Source organism: Protomyctophum bolini (assembly GCF_963924005.1).
Source record: "Protomyctophum bolini genome assembly, chromosome: 9".
Lineage (NCBI taxonomy): Eukaryota > Metazoa > Chordata > Actinopteri > Myctophiformes > Myctophidae > Protomyctophum > Protomyctophum bolini.
In genome coordinates this window covers 40,510,407-40,532,902 of record NC_137870.1, presented here as the reverse complement: position 1 = coordinate 40,532,902, position 22,496 = coordinate 40,510,407, and the positions used below count along the sequence as shown (strand labels likewise).

General features: G+C 42.9%; 1 protein-coding gene across 3 annotated transcripts in view; it reads right to left on the bottom strand.

Annotated features, from left to right (window-relative positions):
* b3gat1a (beta-1,3-glucuronyltransferase 1 (glucuronosyltransferase P) a) overlaps nucleotides 1-22,496 on the bottom strand; it is a 50,899-nt gene that overhangs the window by 10,143 nt on the left and 18,260 nt on the right. The window contains exons 2-5 of one of the 3 annotated variants that reach the window (XM_080772510.1): nucleotides 14,369-14,551; nucleotides 12,112-12,254; nucleotides 5,838-5,909; nucleotides 5,197-5,726 (exon numbers count right to left, since the gene is read on the bottom strand). In XM_080772510.1, the coding sequence (XP_080628636.1) occupies nucleotides 5,197-5,726; nucleotides 5,838-5,909; nucleotides 12,112-12,223 (714 nt within the window). In that variant the 5' untranslated portion in view covers nucleotides 12,224-12,254; nucleotides 14,369-14,551. The remainder of the gene's footprint in view (nucleotides 1-5,196; nucleotides 5,727-5,837; nucleotides 5,910-12,111; nucleotides 12,255-14,368; nucleotides 14,552-22,496) is intronic. The other 2 variants (XM_080772511.1, XM_080772512.1) reach the window with 2 other exon arrangements.

Genomic DNA, 22,496 nt, shown 5'->3' with positions numbered 1-22,496 from the left:
GCTGCTTGAATCCTTGACCAATATGTTAGTGATTTTTTTAATAGATATTTGTCAGCAATAATATGTCTCAGCCCTCTCCTCCTCCTGTCTCCTAGTCTGTCCATATATAAACTATACTGATCCCAGGACAGGCACCTGTCCATGTTGCATCTGTATCTAATGCCTATACTCTCTCGTGGATGTGGCTGTATACTGAATAAATCAGACTATCTGCCAGCGTTGTCAGGAGACTTGTCACTTCCCTATCTTCTAGAGTAAAAATGTTAGAGTTCTGGCTGCTGACTCTTGTGGGAGTCTTGGATCGAGCAAAACAGTAAAAGAAAAAAAAAGGAAAACAATAATTTTCTTCCTCTGACTGCCAAGCGATTGAAACTACAATACCACTTGGGAGGATGCATGTACATGCATGCTTGTGCTGACTTTTCCTATTTGTGTGCATGCATGTGCTGTGCTGCTTGAGTGAGTATTTGTTTAATGTTGTATGTATTATTTGTGTGTGTGTGTGTGTGTGTCTCGCTGTCCAATCGTGCTCGTGTTTGATATACAATGCGTGCGTGCGTGTTCGCACCGTTGCCTGCTCCATTTAGTGGAGCACAGGCACATGGGTCTCTACAGAGACAAGGCGCCATCGTTTCTGAAGTCAGCCGGGAGGAACAAAGGGAACAAATCCTAAACTCTAAAACGGGAAAGAAGGCAAACATCCAGGTGCATTAATCAATGCACGGCACCTGGATGAAAGAGGGGAGACTGGTAATGTTCACAATGTCAGCGATGGAGACAGGGAGGTGTACTAAAACTGAACTGTCCCTACAGTACCACTGAGGGAGCATTATCCTTGTCCAAAATGAAGATATTTAAACAGGGGGGGGTGTGTGTGTGTGTGTGTGTGTGTGTGTGTGTGTGTGTGTGTGTGTGTGTGCGCGCGCGTGCGTGTGTGTGCGTGTGCGCGTGCGCGTGTGCACTGTATAGTGGGGTATGCAGATGGTTGTGAACACAGAGCATGGGGAATGAGTAAGGTGTGCAGTAAATACGCTTTGTGGCTTGGAGAGGCAACATAAGCATTTCTTATGAAACCTTAATAATTCATGCTGCCCTTTACTGGGTTGTGGACGTTGAACTGTGGGATTCCTGCATATTTCATGAACTATTTTAATTTTCCACAATTCGCTGTGGAGTGTGGAGTCTCGTCTGTGCCGTCGATGCCCCTTCACTGGAACAAAGCTCCCCGTGGACAAAAGTCTGACCTAAAAAGAGCCTTAAAAGAGCACACTTACCTCCCTGTTCAAATTAACCCATTCTGACCTGAGATCAGATTCACACAAGCTTTCCACCGGACACACACTGGTCTGATTAACCCATTCTGACCCGAGATCAGATTCTAAAAATGTCACAGTCGTTCTTCGATTTTTCAAAAATAGCAGATCTACAAGCTCGTAGCGCGCCACCGAGTGGCGCGCTACGAGCTTGTAGATCTGCTATTTTTCAATAGCTAAAGCATAACATGATGCTAACACCAGAATGGGTTCCCGTTCAGAATGGGTTAAGCATTCATTGCATTTGGTCACACTGAAAGCATTAGCGTGCTCCCTTATAGTTCAGTGAAGTGATACTGGAACCAAAAGACCAGTTTAGTAAAATGTCATACATAGACATATACAGCAGGACACATTCTGTTTATTTACTTGTGCAGTACTGTGAAAGCCTAAAGTGGAACGTGTAACCGACACTCCATGCGGTGATTCTATTGGCACATGTGTGTGTGTCGGATCTCAGCTTTTATCACAGAGCAGCGTGCACATCGCGCCGCTTCACCCCTTGTCTCCTTACTCGAGGAGCCGGGACTTAACACCTGCTCCCTCGGTGATAACAGCTGAATGTTTGCTGTGAGTATCTACTGTCACCAGCTGCTCTTTATCCGGAGTTACTTTCAAAGTGCGAGATCGAAGTACAGTAAGCTGCATGAAGCCTAGTTAACCAACAACAGGGTAAGCGGTCAAGTAAAAGTACCAAGAAAACGGGGTAAAGTGCTGCCTGTAACGAGGCTAGCAGGCACTGCCGACATCAAAGGATTTTTACCCAGGACCTGAATAGCCTCGATCGGTCCCAGGCTTACTTATCTGCGAAAAGAAAAGCCTGGTCACAACGTTAAAGGCAGAGAAGCTATCGGCGGATGTATCCTCCGGAACATCCGTCAAAATGTATTTCCCCCAGATACGATATTTTCCCCCGACCAATCACAACACTTGTTTCATTCGCGGAGAATGTAAACTGATTTGTAAAGCATCGACGTCATTTCGTTGGGCGATACTAAAATCCCGCAACTTCTGCTGATAGTCTTTTCATACGTAGGTCTTGCCCAGGGTGGGACCTGAATGGAAACAAGACCGCAAGGACTTTTTTCGGTGATCCCATTGGATGTGTGTTTGACTGTACCTTGTACCGATTACATTTCTGTTTCACTGTACCCTGTACTCATTGCATTCAATCGATCAATCAATCAATCAAACCTAGCACCTGTCTACTTCCACTCTCCCTTTCTCTCGCCTCCTTTCTCCCCATTTCTTTCGTCTTTCTGTTTTTAAAGTTATTGTTTCGACATGTAGCGAGACTGTGTAAGAGCCAAACAAACCCGGGGTTAAAGTGGGACAGCCTATTTTATACCCCAGGGTATAAAACAGGACAGATTATCTCTTGACCAGTCCAGACTATACCCTATTTTTCATAATTATTTTAGTAATGCATTTCTAAGTAACATCTCTCTAGTCCAGATTATACTCTCATTGTGTTTTTCATTCTGTATGTCAATCAATGAGTTTATTTGTAGTTTTCATCAGAGCACCTGCCCCGACGAAGACTCCTGTGAGTCGAAACATGTTGGCTGTTTTTTTTAACTTTTCTAAATAAAGTCCCTTGATTTTTATCCACCCTCTCCTCATTTTTACCTTTTTGAGTGCTCGGATCGCTGCCTTTTTTTCTAGTATTCCAGTGCCACGGATCTTTGTAGCACCAGTACACTTTATTTTTTACTTGTATTGCACCTCCATCGAGCACCTGGTTGACTCTCTCTTTGTCATCATGATATGTACAGTATATTGATACTAGAGATGTCCCGATCATGTTTTTTTGCTCCCGATCCGATTCTGATCATTTGAAAATGACGTGATTAGCCCCAATTTCCGACCACGTGATCCCCTAGATCCCCCCCCCCCTCCTAGTGGTGAAACATAAACCTTCTGGGAACTCAGATGACCCTAGTATAAACTGGACTATCCTGTTTTACACTCAATATAAAAACAGGCTAGCCCACTTAAACCCTGGTTAGAGTTTGGCTGGACGGGGGGTATATTTTCGGCTGTTACAACAGGAAACCAAGGGCAGAGAGAGGAGAGACACGTGAGACAGAGTCAGATTCAAACTGTGGTCCTCGCTGAATGCTCACTAAGAGAGCACTAACCATCTAGTGATTGTTTCTCTCTCTCTTCTCTCACCTGCTCGCCTTCCCCGTTCCCTCTATCGAAGCTCTCCTCTGCCTCTTTTCTTCTCCTCCTTCTCCAACACCCTCTCTCTGCCTGCATTGGCCCCCCTAAGGGCTGTTACTCCAGCCCATAAATAGTCTTGTTGGAGAGGTGATGGAATAGTGCAGCACAGAGAGTGAGATAGACGGAGCACTCGAGCTCATTCCCAGAGAAAGGTAATGACAGACGCCGTCAATATCCAAGCACTCCATTTACCACCGCCTCTCCTGTCCGCACTACTAACAAGGCCCGAGCCTATAATACCCTAGAGAGCCTTGACCACATCTGCTGCAGGTAATTCAAGTGATGTCAAGATGGATGTACTCATTACTTAGCCCCTGCACGTTTCTCTGGTCATTCAGTGTACTGTAGTAGTATGTATCGCTGACCATGCTTGCTAAAGGCATTTGACCCCCTCTTTTTTTCCCCTCTACACCGATTTCCTTTTGCAGTTTTGTGTGTAGTTACTTCAGGACACTAGACATTTATTGTTATTTATTTGTACCTCTCTCTTTTCTCCTTGCCCCTGCCTCTCCTCGTATTATTCCTTCTTTTTTTAATGGAAATAGCCAAAAAGAAGTTTGCACACCTGTTAACCTGATGTGACAATAAAGTTGATTCTGATTCTGATTGCACAGTTGGAATCAAATGGACAATTACTGGTCCGTGTTGTTTCCACACTCGGAAACACGTGGGAACCCCTTTTTGTATCCATATATACCTTTCAAGACGGGAACCCATTTTGGTACAGTAGGCCTACATATATCTACTATGTAAGTATATAGCAACATAAATGTTTATATATATATAACATACGTTTTTCAGAAAACTTAGGTCAGGAAGGCTTTTTAGAATCGGCCTCAGTACTAAATGGGTTACAAAAGAACCAGTGCTCTAGAAGTTGTTACTGTATATGCCACGGTTCAGTCATGTTGGTCCCCATTTGGTTACCAACATGAATATGCATTAGCTAATAGCTACTGCAGAGTATTATCCACAGAATGAGTCAGCGGCATGCATTATGTTCTGCCTCTTATCAACAGCACACTGCTAATGATCCAAAACAATAATGCTGTTTGATGAGGACCGGTGTCGCTGGTGCAGCTGAAGTGTTGTTTACTAAAATGGGAACAATGCTGACAGCTTGTCGCATACCGGTATAATGAATAGCTGCGTGTGTGTGTGTGTGTGTGTGTGTGTGCGCGTGAGGTGTTGTTGCTTGAAGCACAATATTTGATCTTCTCTACAACAAAGCCCACTCCAAATCTAATGCATTCAATGTGAATATAAAAGTATACAAAGTAGAAATATGTTGTTATTTATTTTATACCATAATTATGTTGTGATATAAAATAAACATCTAAAAACAATACACACACAGGCCTGCATGCACTAGCTATTGGGCATCGTGGACCTCTGGTATTTTCTACTGTACACACATTGGGCCTGAAATAAGTGATACTGATTGAAAATGAGTATTATATAAAGATGAGGTTACTGGAATGCCATCACTAGCCTCTTGAAATGCCTCCAGGCTGATGGTGATGTTGTGTTATAGTGAATATAAAATAACCATAAGACCCTAAAAAAGGCAGCACGATGTCAAGCTGGTATCATGACTCTCATGAGGGGCATTTCCGTGAGGCCTATATACTCGCTGCGCGTGTGGACCACCACTAACCTCCTCAAACAGCTCCAGGCTGTAGGTGTTGTCGTCGTCCGCAAAGTACACGATGCCCGGCTGGCTGCTGCTGCTGTTGGCGTTGAAGGTCTCCCTCAGCCAGCGCAGGGCCAGGTTCCGCTGCATGGTCCCCCGGGGGATGCGAGGGTCCCGCGTGTCGCCCCGCAGCTTGTAGTTCCGCGGCGTCTCCACGTTGAGGTGCGTGTAGTTGAGGCCCGTGTCGCGGAGGAGCCGCGTGACCAGCGGCGTCCGCCGCTGCGAGTCCTCCACGAGGACCCAGTGCAGGTTGGGCACGTGGAGGAAGGTGTTGGCCAGCCGCGTCAGCTCGGCCTTCTGTACGGGGCGGCTGTACGTCGGCGTGACCACGTGGATGGTGGGCAGCACGTCGGACCAGGGCGGCGGCCGCGTGTACACGTACTCCGTCCGCACCACCTCCACGATGTCCTTGTCCGAGGAGGAAGAGCAGTACTCCTTGGAGTCCTGCGTCAGGCCGCCCGCCGCGTCCTTCTTGCCATCGCCTGCACCGTCATCTGTGGGGAAGAGCACATGTAAACGGGCGTTAACCCGCCTCTGGGCCTGCCCCTCTGTATTGTTTTCCTCAGGTGACTCAAACCCAATGGGGGGGGGGGTGTAAAGTGTACCTGAGAGCCGGTGTCGGTGGACTGCAAGCCTCTCTGGTATGATAAAGAGCTCTTTTACTAGGTGGTGACAGGCTGCAAAAAGCGAAAGCAGGCACTGTGAGAGGACACAACACATGGCTAGCTGGATGGACAAAGACATGTGGGGTCAAAGGGTTGGGAGTGATGATGATGCCTATTAGGGCTGCACCATATTGTGAAAACATGCGATATGCGATGATGACATGACTCGCGATAAGTAAACAAATACTGAAGTAACATATACAGTTTTAATGTCTTTCCCTGCCTTAGGTTTGCTGCTAACATAGGACCCATAAACCATGGCAGTGTATTGTATGCACAAACTGGGGGGGAAAAAAATAATTGATTACTGTATATTTTCCATTGCACCTGGCTAGAGCTGCTATTGACCGCCAGCTTAGCAATTCAGTTTCTCACTGCTCCGCGTAAAACATTTTCTTCTAATTGATGATACATGATGATGCGTTTTCAATATATTGTGCAGCCCTATAATGCCTATCCTGCATGTCCACTTCATTCATCTGTGACTAACAATAATGAAAACACACTGTATACAGTGTGTTTTCTTGAATTGTTTGCTGTGTTGTGTCAGTGCCACTACAACAGTATGTGCCACATATACTTAACTTTACAACTTTGCTTTCCGGGGTATTATATTATTACTATAAGCCTACAAAATCCCCCTAGCATTCACTGTACTGTACTTATGCATGGGTGTAGCAATGTACTGCATTATTTTACACACACAGCAGCAGTTGTAGCTTTTTCATTTTGTTATGAGATTTATTGATACATCCTTTAATTCTTATTTAAGTGATGGGGAGAAAGTGTAATAAATCATTAAATCTCACAGAGGCTAACTGAGGTTAAGTGTAGCACAAAGTATCGCACAACTAACTTGGAGAGTTAACAATAGCTAATCAGGTGCAAATTGGTAGCGGCATATACAGCGTGTTTTCCCAAATAGTAAATTGTATGAATCAGTGGCCCCAATAGGCTGCTATGACGGATAGAATAATTATAGAATCATTAAGGTTGCTAATTTCTCCCCTCATGTGCCACGGCCTAATGGAATTCTTTATCACTGCTCTGCTTGAGCACCATTCGCACCTCAAACATAAAGACGACTTTCTTTTGTGCCACAGATTTGCACAATCTGCTGATGGCCAGATGTTAGACATGGGCTGCCAGCAGTGCCAGCTACAAACAATGCCAAAATCGCAAGCGCCTCATTTTAAGGGGAGCTAAAAAAAAAAGCAAATACTTTTTTAATAGCAGATGGAGGCGGTCTACCTGAGGACAATACAGATACTGTAGTTAAATGCCAAATCGTTAGCCCCGTCAGAAAGAAAGACAGACAATTGTGACATGCTAATCTGTGATTAACTATGCTTTACACTATACTATATCTTAATAGCTGAGATAAATCCCACCAAAGCAGGTTTAAAACTAGAAATTTCGCAATTTAAAAAAATTGCAGAGTGTGGTTGCATTGCATTGCAGTGTCTTACATATGCCCCTCCCGCTAATATTGCCAGACAATTACAGTTTCAAGTCACACGTTAGATCATGTTTAAGTAATTCGGAGGGGATTTAACCCCCATGTTTTTGCGACAAACGGTAAAGAGCCCCAGCACGAAAAGCTACTATACGGCTACTATCACTCAAAGGAGGAAACTGATGACAAAAAGAGAGAACTATGACTCATTTCGACTTCATGTTGACATATCCGTGGTGCAGTAGATCATATCATGCATGCTGGAGATGCGGTCCGGTCCCATTTAGACCTGAAGACATTTCTGCAAATGTCAGTTTTCTGTCAGTCATTCTTAAAGTTTTTCATGTCAAGGACCCCAAAAATATATTTAATTGAAAATATGTTGTTCCAGGGACCCCCCATGAAGCAAAAATTGAGTTAAAAACGATCGCTTTGACAGAATATATATATTCAAAGATTTGCACCACATTTTCACGAATAGCAGACCTACAAGCTCGTAGCGTGGCATCTGCTATTTTTCAATAGCTAAAGTATAACATACATCTTATAACACCAATATACTACAGTACTATGCTGCATGAATAAACATACAATTTGATAGCATACAGTAGAATATATCACCCAGGTTTTATGGTTTTTCAATCCCCACACGTGTGTGTGCGTGCGTGTACAGTATGTAAAAGTGTTGCAACACTTAAAATGTAGAATATGAAATTTTAACGGTAATATCGTATATCGTATCGATATCGCAATATTTGGCATAAGTACAGAGTTTTGAAATACGGAAGTTTACGGAATGTATTGTAGTCGATAGGGCTCGCGTGAGTACATAACCACGTGACCGGGCTGTTTTCTGCCCCCTCAATGTCGCAACTCTGTCTATACTCTATGGCTCTGTTGTAATCCAAACGTACTAGTGTGTGAGAATAGCGATAGGGTGGCCTGGCTGGGTGTATGACTTGACTACCGCGGCCTGAATGATTCAGCCCTGCAGCCCTGCTGTGAGATATGATCTGGACAACAGATGTCAATATGAAGTTGAGGATAACATTGACCACTTCTGTGTCTTAGTCATACTTCTCTTTCCTTTCTTTTGTAATCTGACAGATCATGACACAGACAGACAGACACACAGACAGACATGATCTGACTGATGACATGATCATGACTGATGTAATTCCTTTTAAATTAATTTTCATAATTATTATGAACCCCCCTCCCAAGTCTTGTAAATATGTCGCTTACGGTCTCCAATGGGAAAAAATACTTACATTTAGTCTTCGATTTCCCCATTATAAGTCTATGGAGAACTAATTCATTAATATCAATTAAACTATACAACGGATCTCTTAGCAAAATACAAGCACATGATTCCCGATGAAGCCGGTCAATTTGACATATGGCTCGAGTGTGTGCGGCAAAAACTGTGGGAGGAGTAGTGCGGCAACGTATCGCTCGTTTACAATAACAATAGTCTGGTTGCCCTATTAGGGCAACCACACTAAAAAGAAACCGCCTGTGGGTCATTAGGCGTAAACCCTGTTTTTGTTTGTTATTCCACTTAACTTCCACTTCAAACGTTATATATAGGAGGAAAACAGTTCTATTGATTTACTGTCTCTCCAATTTGGTTGTGTACATGGTGCAGCTTACTGACAATTTACACTGGTTTGCAGTACTCTTGTTGTGGTGCGAGAGAGAGAGAGAGAGATATGAGAGCTCTAGAGAGTGGTAATTTAAAGGAGCTATGAAATTGATTTGCGTTCCCTTTTGAGTGTCCGAGGTGGAGGCGAGTTCAGATTGTGAGATGGACAAGAGATGAGTGAGATGCTGTTCTGAAACTGATGCATGCTGCTTTGTGTTTGTGTCACTTTGCACTCAAAGCACAAGCTCGGAATAGATTGGTCCACTGTGTGTTAATGGATCAGGTGTGGATGCAGTGCAATGCTAATGAGCAACATAGACAGAGTGTATAGGGGCCAGTCGTTTGTAGTAGGCTAATGCAGTGTTATAAAGAAAAATGTGTCACACACAATGTATAATATAGTGTATATTTTTCACAGGTTTGTATGCTGAATTATCCCCCATAATACACAAAATTGGAACCATTAAATCAATGTACTCTGCGATTTGCAGCTTCAGAGCCCATTTCAAGGTGGCACGGCACCACTATCTTGGATAGTGCTAGATATAATAGCATGTAAGCCAAAAGACACCCGAGGAGATCGACAACCAACTGAGGTGTGATTACTTCTAACACGACTAGCGACGGGACCGCGACGGGCCGTCAAAAAACACAATCTTTGGTTAGTATTGGAGTCATTGATTTATAGTTATTCACGTTTTAAGATTTGTTATCACATCCATTCAAATGGAGGGGGGGAACACTTTGGATGACGTCCCAACCCGGAAATGAAAATCGAATGTTGCCCCCAAGGCTGTAGACTGGTGCGCTCTGTTATGATACGAGTAATGTTCCGTCTTTTCATTAATCTCCGTCCTGGGAGTTAGACGTAAATTATTTGATATGGCGGAGATCTCCGTCTTGGCCGCTCAGAGTGTTTTAATAGGGTTGTATCCTTAAGCTCGATTCCTTATCCTGCATTCAGACAGTCCATACTGACGCTGTTTTTTGCCAGCTGCTTGAAAAGTGGCTGGACAACATGTTGATCTACCTAGTAATCGTAGTGGAGACGTTTTCAGCCTCTAGGCTACCTCTAAGCCAATGGGAGACTTACCCATAAAACCCATAGTCTGAACGGCATAAAACCCATAATCTGAACGCAGCAACGTGAAGCCGTATTGGCTGCAGACATACTGAACGCAGCAACGTGAAGCCGTATTGGCTGCAGACATACTGAACGCAGCAACGTGAAGCCGTATTGGCTGCAGACATACTGAACGCAGCAACGTGAAGCCGTGAGCTGAGGCTGAGGCACAAACTGAGCTGCTCATGAACGAGTCATTCTTGTTTAACTGTGAGTGTTCAATTGTTATTAAGATCTGATGAGGGTGATGGTCTTTGTGACAAATGGCCTCTAAACGCACAGCCTGTCGTGCGTTTAGGTTTCAAGGGCCCTGCATGATACATTGAAGAAGCGGTGCCGTGTCATTGGTCCGACATCGCACTATATTCCCAACGGCGCGTTCGTCCGACTCGCACGTCACTAACCCTCAACGGATGCAAAGCCCCATTCCATTATCCTGCATTTACAGTATCATGCATTAATACTGTAGACATGTTGTTCCTTTTGTTGTAATACAGCGTATAGAAAAGTCTAATCTCTTATAATCTGTCATGCTTTAAAAGAGAGAAAAGCCTTTATTCCTCTCATGCATAATTTATACCTTGCCATCTGCTTGTGATGCAACTCGTTATGACCTTTTAGATTGGCTATTAAAAATATGTATTATATTTAAATCAGGTTTTAGGGGGAAATGAAAGACCGGCAGGAACATGCATGCAATTAAAAGTGCTACACTGCTACAGTGGCCTGCTAGCAGTGATTCTCAACCTGTGGTACAGTACAGTACAGTACAGTACAGTACAGTACAAGCAATTGGTTGAAATCGTTATTATGGTGGTATTTGGAGAGCCAGGTATTTTCTGAGGTGGTACTTTGGTATAAAAAGGTTGAGAACCACTGCTATAGAACATAGCAGTGAGTGGGGCTTTCTGGACCCACTGAAAAATAGGCCATTCAATTTTCCCATAGAGATTTTCCAACAATATTTATATAAATTATTTTAAGGCTAGAATGAAGCCATCGGGGATCCTGGTGAATCATGACCATAAAACCATAAAACCTTTAAAAAAAGGAAAAAAAAATATTATTAATTACATGATTCACTATATTTAATAAATACCCTTTAGTATAGCGGTTTTCATTTTTTCTTTCTTCACAGAATCAAGGGTGTTATGGTCATGATTCACCAGGATCCTGGATGGCTGGATTCTATAGGCTTAAAATAATTAAATATTTAAATATTTTTGTAGATCTCTATGGGAAAAATGAATGGCCAATTTTTCAGTGGGTCCAGAAAACCACGCCCACTGCTATGCTTTTATACAGCAGTGGTTCCCAAAGTGGGGGTCCGGGGACCCCCAGGGGTCATTGAGGGAGTTCCATGGGGGGTCCCCATAGCTAAATGATAGTTTGGAACCAAATGGAGCTAGCTCGATTAGCTCCGGACTAATGGGTCTGTAACTCTGAGAGTTAAATTAACATGTTACAATGTAAATTGGGGTCTCAGAGATAGAAATGCCATTAACCCATTCTGACCGGGCACCCATTTTGGTGTCAGCATCGTGTTATGCTTTAGCTATTGAAAAATAGCAGATCTACAAGCTCATAGCGCGCCACCGAGTGGCGCGCTACGAGCTTGTAGGTCTGCTATTTTTTGAAAAATCTTAGAACGACTGACATTTTTAGAATCTGATCTCAGGTCAGAATTAATCAGACCAGTGTGCGTCCATGCAGTGGAAACCTCGTATGAATCTGATCTCAGGTCAGAATGGGTTAAATGGGCGTCCTTATAGCCTTAATGCATATCAAACTGGGGGTCCTTAAGATTAAGCAGGTTGTGAATCACGGCTAGAGCCGTAACATTCTTCTATTACGGCGTTCCTTGGCATATCTTTTCAAATGGCAGTCCACGGGCTACTTTGTGTCAATTTGGGTGTCCTTGACATGAAAAGGTTTGGGAACCCCTGCTATAAAGCCGGTCACATTTTGCATGGAGTGTGGTGGCACATACCCTTGCGGATGGCGAGGAGGGGAGCGATAGCACTCTGGTGCCAAACGGTGATGAGCAGCGTCCAGGGTAGCACAATCAACACGATGGCAAGAATGTCTCTTCTCTTCGGCATCTCCAGGATTGGTTGTGTGGCTCGGCATTACCTGTTGGTATAAAGACAATAGATGGACCAAGCTATAAATTCTTTCTGAATTATTATTATTATTATCGTCAAAAGCCTATACTGTTTGAATATTCTTTCATTCATTTCCCACTGTCATCTGATCTCTGATGAATCTACACAAAACAACGATAACTCGACACGAGACAGTATCACGCTAAAGGTTCACAAAAAAGGGAACATATATAGTGCTGGATCATAATGACGTGACAATAATAGAGTAGAGAGAGAGAGAGAGAGAGAGTATGTTTTGCACTCTGTGTGCGTGCTTGCGTGTGTGTGTATTGTGTGTGTGTCCGTCTGTCTGTCTGTGTGGCCACAACCTGACCTGCCCTGGTGGAGACCTGTGCCCTTTTATCTAGTCAGTGCACTTTATCTAGTTTCATTTATTTGCCAATGGGTTCCCAATTTGGCTCCAGACAAACACACACAGATTAACACACCAACCCTCTTATAGATAATATGTTTGTAGTATATTTACGTGTGGCATAACCTTTACAGAAACACTAGAACTGTAATGGAAATTTGAATGTAGACTCAATGGGGCATTATGTTTGACAAATGAGCTAAATATTTTAGTACTGTATGGATTTGTGCTGGCAATAGTGTGCTACACTGAAATTTGTCTGTGGTTTGCATTTAAAGGTTATGCAACTCGTATAGGGATAGGGTAAGTGATTATTCTGAGAGTAATCATTGCTATATAGTGTTTGTTCACTAACCCTGTCTCTCCATCTAGCTCTTTAATAGACAGAACATTCATTTTCAGGTAGGTGACAACATTTCAGCCAATCAGGAGAGAGTAGCTATCTCGCTATTCATGAACTTAATTTTTATGGTGTGTTTAATCTGTATCCTGATTCCTGACTGCGTTCTATATCCTGATTGGATAAAATTGGTATCCCAATTTCAGTTTCTGAAAATGCATTTTCTGTTTGATAAAAGGCTGGAGAGGCATGGAGACTCCTGTTACTGAATAAACACTCTATAGCAATGAGTACTAGCACAATATAGAGCTTCTTAACACTTATTTTAACCAACGGAAATAACGTGTGCTACCTTTGAGAACAACAATGCAAGCTCTGTAAATGCAAGCTTTGTAAAATACACCTGTAATTAATACTTCTATTAAAAACAGTGGAAAAAGGTTGTCTCATAATTGCACCTGTCAATCATAATAATGCATTTAAAACAAGAGCTGTGAGTTGAAATGTGCTTCGCTGTGAGTGCATCTCAGGGCAACACTACTCCATTTTCTACTGACAAAGAAATGGGACTTGAGGTATATTTATGCAGTTTCTTAAGCGTTGAGGTGTAACAGATGAGACTTGTTTACATGGACAATACTTTGCATTGGAAACCCTCCTCCAATTATGAAAAAGCGGTAAGGGAATTTCACAGACCAGTGAATGAATCTATTATAGTGCTGGGGGAAGAGTATTGGTACACAGCACCATCTTCTGATGAATTCGTTTTTTATGTGTCTATGGAGTTAACATTACTCTAATAGGCCCCCAGGTGTGCATGTTAATATCATTGCGAACGCAGTGAGCACTTACTATGAGACCTAGCAGTTCATGTCTGTCTGTCTGTCTGTCTGTCTGTCTGTCTGTCTGTCTGTCTGTCCCGCTATCCAATTATGGAGTGTGTTGCATCAGCAATCACTCAGCTCCATATATGGGCACAAAAGGGGCCAGGTCCACTCAGCTCCATATATGGGCACAAAAGGAGTCCCCAAAGCAGCTATACGTCCAAAACCCAAATATGTACGAGCTGCGTTCGCTTCCCGCGTTTGCGCGTCTTACTCGTATTCAAATATGTCTTCCCTGTGTATTTTTGTTTTCCTGAAAGCTGAAAGCCTCCCCTAATAACCCCTCAACTTCAGGTGGGTGGTGCTAAGGTGATAACTAGCTATACTTAATGAACTTTTATAAAAACCATGTGTGAAATCTTAACACTTTTTTAAGGTACGGGGGGGGGGGGTTCACGGCAATCAATCCATCTTTAAATTCCTTGTCCGTCTTAGTTGAATATGCATCCTTATATTTTGACTAGAACTGAACCTGAATGGTTATAAGAACAGGCTGTGCTCCTCACCCACAGTTAGAACTGGTTCATGGCACCATTGATGATGCCCAGCTGGGTGTCCCGCACCGTGTATGGAACAAGCATCGTAGCCGTGGGGTTCCCCGTTGCATGTCAGCCAAGCATGTTCCTTTCCTCGCTCTCGCTCGCTGTTTCCTATACTCACCACCACGACAGTGAATGGCAAGCCAAGACCTGGAAAACAGGGACATTTACACAGTGAATTATTGGTTCACGCTTCCTTTATGTGGTCATTTGTTGTGCTCTGTCTATATTGTTTTGGCACCAGAGACTTGCTTTGATGCCAAACGTGAATTCTGGAAGCCTGTTAATTCCAATCCTTTGTTGAAGCTGCAAGCTGTCGGTTTTAATATCGTATACCCGGGATTCGAACCTGTTTCTCCAGCATGAGAGACCAACATATCTCATTAAGAACAAATCACCTCTTGGCCAGTGGATTTGTGCATTTGTGAGCTTCAGTTAGTACTATAGTTGTCAAGGTGGAGGTCACGTGTCTCATCCCCCGACACCAGGATCTACATTTCTCAATGGTATAATACAGTAGTTTTCAATCAGTGTTCCGGGGCGGGGACCACCAGTGGTCATTGAGGGAGTTCCAGGTGGTCCCCAGCTAAATGGTGGAGAGTTGGTAGTCAAATGGACCCTTATAGATCTTTAACTCTTGAGAGAGTTACATTATTGTTAAACACCTGAATTACTTAATTTACAAGAAGTCTACACAATTAGAGAATGTAGAAGAATTGTTATTTTCCTAAAGTCTTGTGTCTGAGAGGCTAAGAGCCGATTCATACTCCGGCTATTTTACCGCTGTAGTGCCGCAATGATTTTGGCTCGTCAGAAATTTTCGGTAGCACCGAAGAGCCGACTTTAGGACGGTACCCGCCCCTCGGAACCTCAAATGATGTCACATTTGTAGGCTCTAAAATAGGAGTATGAATCGCACCTAAATCTCATCAAATGGTGGTCGGTGGCTCAAATGCAGAATAAATAATGGGTCTTGATGAAAAAGGTATAGTAGGGTAGCAAACCACTGCAGGGTGAAATCCAATACACCCGACCGCCGCGATGGTCGGTAGTCCGACGGTCGTTCGGTAAGTCTGACGGTCGGTCGTTAGTCCGACGGTCGGTCGGTAAGTCCGACGGTCGGTCGTTAGTCTGACGGTCGGTCGTTAGTCTGACTGTCAGTCGTTAGTCCGACGGTCAGTCGTTAGTCCGACGGTCGGTCGGTAAGTCCGACGGTCGGTCGTTAGTCTGACGGTCGGTCGTTAGTCCGACGGTCGGTCGTCCGACTGTCAGTCGTTAGTCCGACGGTCGGTCGTTAGTCCGACGGTCGGTCGTCCGACGGTCGGTCGTCCGACGGTCGGTCGTCCGCCGGTCGGTCGTTAGTCCGACGGTCGGTCTTCCGACGGTCGGTCGTTAGTCCGACGGTCGGTCGTTAGTCCGACGGTCGACGGTCAGTCGTTAGTCCGACGGTCGTTAGACCCTTGCTGCCACTGCAGATGTGCTAGTTGTATTCTATTACTAGCATACAGACAATGGTTTAAATAATGTTTTATTCAGTTCAAATTTAACAGTCTTGGCTGGTAGATATTTGGAAACATTTGTTTTTGCATCACGTCTTCAAATATGAAGTAAATGCTGCTTCTGAGGAAGCTATAGCGAAGCTTTATCCGCTTAAGTTTGATTCTGCATTCATCCCATAGTACAGTGTGTGTAAGGCTAAACTGACTGTTGGTTAAAGTAAGAAATGGGAATATTTGCAAGATTTGTAAATGGTTGTTACGGCCTCAACCTTTACAGTACAGACACATCACGTGTGTGTGTGTGTGTGCGTGCGTGCATTTGTGCGTGCGTGCATGCGTGCGAGCGAGAGTGAGTGAGTGAGAGAGAATCTTTATACTACATATTTTACCGTTAAATGTTCAGCCATTCCTTAGAATGAATGGTTTGGGAGAAAATGGGTAGACTACTGTATAGCGCTTTAGTAGGGAGTTCAAGTCCCAGGTGGAGTGAATTGTATTTGCACTGGAATGGGTTATTACGTCAAATCGACCAGCTATCTGGAATCATGTTCCCCACAGATTCCCTGGGTCATGACAGCTGCAACTGCAACCCACAAATAGCATAGTGGCAACTGCACTTTACAATATTGTCAATTTCTAGAAATTTCTCTAGTTTCTATGTAGGCTGCATACGGAATACTGGATGTCTATTTGACAGTCACAGACCTTATGTGAATAGGTAGATACAGTACTAGCTACAGTAGTACACACCTTCATGGCGGCGCCACACCAGTACTGAAATGCCAAAAGTAGCTATACCAAACTATTCTGAAAAAGGACATTAGGATTGCTGCTCAATGCTGTCAGCCGCACAAGCTCACATTGACGGTGATTTCTCTATCGCTGCAGCTGTGCTTCTGCACTTGTACTCGACAGAATGAATCAAATCTTACAGTAGCAGCACCTTCTTTGGAGTCTTCACACTCCCCAAAATGTTCCCATCTAATGCCAAGCACGAAGGGGGTTGATTGAGTTCTGATACGTGCTCGTTTCACTCTGCCACTTGACCAAGTCCTGACGTCCCCTCGATTCCCCTGGTTCACGGAAGTAGTTTCTCTATGGAGAACATGGGCTCATCTTAAAATCATTTCATATATGCGTTGTGGTCCAAAGATAATAACACAAGCTGTCAGGGAGGTGTCTCTGTATCGTTTGCGAGTCACTCTACAGTCTGTTTCTAGCGAAAAACGTAACTAACCTGGATGATTTGTTTATTTTTCAAACACAGTTATTATATGAGGCCATCTAAAATCCCCTACAATGCAAATAAAAGAGTGGATTTGCGCCCTTTACCGATATTGACGTCAGACTTCCGTGCTCTATTTGAAAATACAAATACTGGTAGCAGCAGAGTTGGTAGATGTTGAAAGTTTTACGAGTGACAGGGTTTCCTGTTTTCTGGCACCAAACTAATATACAATTAGGTATGTATATGAGTGCTTTTATTTATTTATGTTAATAGATATTGACTCTATAATTCATAAGTTGTATGTCAATGTCGCCCCCCCCCCCCCAAGGAAAACACTATAGTTATTAGTAGGTACATAAGAAACTACCTCCTTTTTGAGTAATTAGATAAACCACATGGAAGAAGGAACCAATGTCAGTGGTCCATAAAATGTCACATAGTTTTGTATTGAATGCCAATAGGCATAAAAGAGAGATACAATTACAGTGGATTGATTAAAAATTGTATTCACAGTATGTAGAACGGGTACATTTCAACGAAAGTACAGGTCAATGCAAAAACTGCTGCGAGGATAAAACCATAAAAATACTTCTAGAGCTGTATTCTGAAGTACCCAGTGTGTCTACCACACACACCGTACAGTGTTTGATACCGAGAGAGAACGCCTCACATCAATTCTCTCCCACAGACAACCGGTAGCCGACATTGAAGCTTGACAGCATTTCACATCAACATTGGCTAACCAGCTGTGAAGGGAACACCTGCTGCTGGCTAATATAGCGTCACATCAGCAGTGCCATCTTTGAAAATTCTTGTTCGGATTGTTGAACCAACACTGCACAGTGTAACCTTCGGGTGTAACCCTGCTGTCTGAACCATCAGGGGCGGCTGCAAGGTGATGCAGGTATACGATGCAATTCTTCAGGGAGCGGACAGCACGTTAAAGGTGACCGTGAAAAGTCTGGGGAGGATACTTTACTGGGAGGATGTTACAGTTATTTGTTCTACAAAAAATGAAAGGTATAGCCCTTTGGAGAGTACTGTATATACTGTAGCTCTGCTTATGCTTTGCTTATTGTTGAACATTCATGCTGAGTATACTGGGAAATGGAAGCTACTGTAGTCTAAACGTTGCATCACTTTATAATGTAACAGTGGTGTCACAAACAACGTGTTGTGAACTTCACAGTTTCACTGACATATTTAACTTTAACACTTGATATGTTATACCATTATGCAAACTATGTAATTATTTCTTACATACATAAGCAATATATTTGTTCATTTCAAAATGTTATATCTCAAGGATAAGCAGGAAAGTCTGCATACCGGTACTTAAACATTAGTGTGCATCAGAATTAGAGATGTCCCGATTCTGTATCGGCGAATACAGTATGCCAGTCTAACCATCGATTCGACACAGGGGTAAGGGGTTGACACTATGCCAGGTAAATAAAATGCTGGGGCATGTGGAGTTTGCTTTTGAGTTGCCCAAACTGCAAGTGCACATGAGTGAGGACTAGCCGTTTGCTATAAACACAACACCAGATATATAGCTAGATGGCTATAAACACAACATGAAATATCTGCCTCTAAACAAACACCTCCGCTCTGCTCCGCCCATAGAGTTGGCTTCGTCTCCCCTTCTCTCTCCCTCTCTCCACACACAGCATAACGTATGCGCGCTCACTCGAATGGCTCAAAAGCTCATTAACTCTACTATGATATAAAAGAACACACCTGCAGACTTTTGTCGCATGTTTCGCGCGGTTTCCTACTAGTCTCCAATGTGTGAAGAATGCAACGCAGCTGAACGGTCAAAGCTTAGCATAGCATATGTGTCAAGTTAGACGAATGTCAACCCTTGACTTCCGGTCGGTGGACATCAAAATAAGTCAGTTTCTTTAATTTATTTATTATAAATATTATTCTCTGGTATCGGTATTCTGTATCGGTATCGGCTAACAGAGACATTTTGGTATCAGGATCAGATCGGGAACGAAAAAAGTGTATCTGGACATCCCTAATCAATGAGACTTTATTTTACACAGCCCAATTTTAAGTTCGACTACCGTCGGCTACTATTATATACCCTGGAAGCTCAGCTACACCCTTTGCTACTAACAACCCAAAGGGATCTTGATATGAGAACTCTTTATTGAAAAGTGTCACCCCTACTGTGTTTTCAGTTTGACTTTTATCTACGGAGAAAGAAAAGCCTATAAAGTAATGTTGCCTGACATAATATACAGTATGTGTGTAGAGTAAACAGAGGTTCTGAAAATGTTTAAGCAAACATTGCAGTATCCTGTTGGAGAAGTGAGTGATACATTAGAGTGGTGTGACGCATACACACAGCAGCCGTCAGTTCAGCACCGTGTTTAAACTGAGACTGCTGCCCTTTTCCCTCTTCTCTCTCAGATTTGTAAGGCTTAGAGTCTTCAAAGGTGAGAGGATAAGGAGGGGGAAAGTTTACAAGTTTGTAATCGAGTCTGCCTCTGACTTCTGAGCTCCCTTGGCTCCCACACTGTCTCCTATTTCCCAGAGACCAATAATAACACCATGTTTTCCTCGCTCACTTTGCCATGGCATCATTTTGATGGACTGTCCAGTCCAGTCAGCAGGCGAGAGAGAGACGCTCTGGAGATATTATGTCCTAGACCTATAGTCTGTCCAATCATTCACTCTCGTTTATGAATTCACTGCTCTCCAGCCAACTTGCTGCTGCTCTGAACACTTTCCAGGAACGTCCGTGCGTGTGTATAAAAACAAGTCACTATGATAGGCCATTATTATCAATGTTCTTGTCACAGCCCCATAAAGACACTTCTCCTAGAGGTGTCATTAAACTTGAATTCATAATTCAGGCAGTATTGATTCAGGCAGGCTTAATTGCTTTAGAAGTGAGCCGGAGAAAAGCCCTATAGTTTTAGATTTCAAATTGATTTGTGCTGTCCTGTCCTGTCCTGTACGTGCTCTTTTTGAATTTCAAGAATAGGAATAATGACCAAAATGATTTTAACTGGAGGGTGCCCCCCCCCCCCAACCAAGGTTCATGTTTTAGGTTTTTTTAATTTGCTGCTTTCTTTAATTTGAGTGATTTTAACTATTTTTGGCATTCAAACAAGTGGCTAAATATGTTGTTTTTTTTAACAATATTTCCCGCAATATCTATATTGCTATTTACTATAGTGCTACTAGACCCCAGGAAATTACATTTGGCTACAAACGATCATGAGATCTACTGAATGCGAAGGGGGATATTAGGGGCTTGCCATACTGTGCGTCATAGGCTTATGACAGATTGCCAACTCCTTGTCAGAAATAGCTAAAATCACTCAAAACGAAAGAAAACAGCAAATGAAATGCAGTAAATATTAAAACACTCATATTTTACTTTCTCTAATAACAACCTAAAACATGAACCTTGCTTGAAAAAAACAAAACAAAAACAAAGTTGTCCTTTAACATATCTGATTACAGGTCCACTATATTATGTGGTACGGCCCATGCGGCCTATTGGCCGTATTGGCCAATGACTCCAAACGACTCGACGCCGGGCAATGCACTGCCTCGAGTCTTCACTGATGCCTGCGCTTAAGTCGGTCGATCGGATGCCTCTCGGGATACGGAAAAAGACAGAGATTTTGCACATTTATAGTAGAAGAAAATCTGAATCCAATAAAATCCCATTTCCAATTACGCTGCAAATAACTCTTAACGACTCCATTTCATTCAGGACTATAGTCTTTCTCTAGAGAGCTAATTGAAAAACACAGTAAGGGAAAAACAATTCACTGAATTAACTTTATTTGATCAACTCAATCCTCTGCTCACCTCCGTCTTAAAGTATCGGCACATAATTCTGAACAGAAAATAAATGCAGTATAATGACTTTAGCAGGGTTTCCTCCACCATTATACAGCGACGGGGAGACGCCATGGCTGAAATATACGGCACCATAGCTAACATCTAGTCAAAATGATGCAATGTTGCTCCTTTAACCCATTCTGACCTGAGATCAGATTCATACGAGGTTTCCACTGGACACACACTGGTCTGATTAACCCATTCTGACCTGAGATCAGATTCTAAAAATGTCAGTCGTTCTTCGAATTTTCAAAAATAGCAGACCTACAAGCTCGTAGCGCGCCACTCGGTGGCGCGCTATGAGCTTGTAGATCTGCTATTTTCAAATAGGTAAAGCATAACATGATGCTAACACCAGAATGGGTTCCCTTTCAGAATGGGTTAAAAGCCGATGTACGTAGACGACACGGCTCAAGAACGTGCTCAGGAATGTCAGGAATGCAGCACTGTCTGCAGAAGATATTAACGTTATTTCATATTCTGTGAATTAACTATAGTCTAGAGTTTAACTCAGTGATTCTCAGCCATTTTATTTTTAAGGCCCCCGAAAATGTAATTGATACTAAATTAGCCTATAGGCCATTTTATTAGGCCCCAATCTACAGTACATACATGGCCAAACGCCAGTTAATTCAGAGTGTGCAGTAAGGCTATAGGCCTACACATGGTAGGCCTAGCAAACACTAATAGACTACATTCATAATATACATTATTAGGCTACTGTCTTGTATTCATCATAATTCCTTTCAGTGTCACTTCCCTGCCAGGACTAACCATTTTAAGTCATCTGTTTTAGATAACAATCAGTATGTCAATGCATTGCTGTTTTGTTGCCTCATGTAGGCCTATTGTACAGTATTTATGCAATGAATCTAATTAATTAATTCATCCCTCCCTCCCTGGCCAGCCAATTTTTTACCTGCAGGAAACACTGTTTAGTCAATATGTTGGTACTCTAGAGTAAACATTTTTCCCTTTTATTTTTCTGTTCAAATGTGTCCATGAGAAGACATTTAATGAACCCTTGTATTATTGGTGCTTTGCATGGTTTATTCTGCTGTCGGTGTCTGAATGTGAATGAGGCTTCCCATATAAAGTTTACGCACAGACCAGTGCAAGCACTTGCTCGGTATCTGTAATGTCTAAGGCCTAGACTTTGCTGTTATTCACATTCCAGTTTTGAGTTCAGTGAAAGGTCATGTTCACACCAGGAAAAAGCTCTCCTGCTTGACTTATCGACCCAATTCACACCTGCCAATGGATGACTCTCTTTAGAATCCGATCCTACCAAAGAACTACCCACATTTAGCTACACTAATAATAGCTATGCTGTCATGCTGCTACTTTATAAACGATGCTGTTCCTCTTAAGAAGGAAGACTGCCATGTCTCTTATGACGAGAACTGTATTGCACCTCAAAGAATCATAGTGTTGTAGGAATAGCAAGTAAGATGAATTGCTATTTCTATCTTTGAATCAGAATGTGCAGAACGGCACG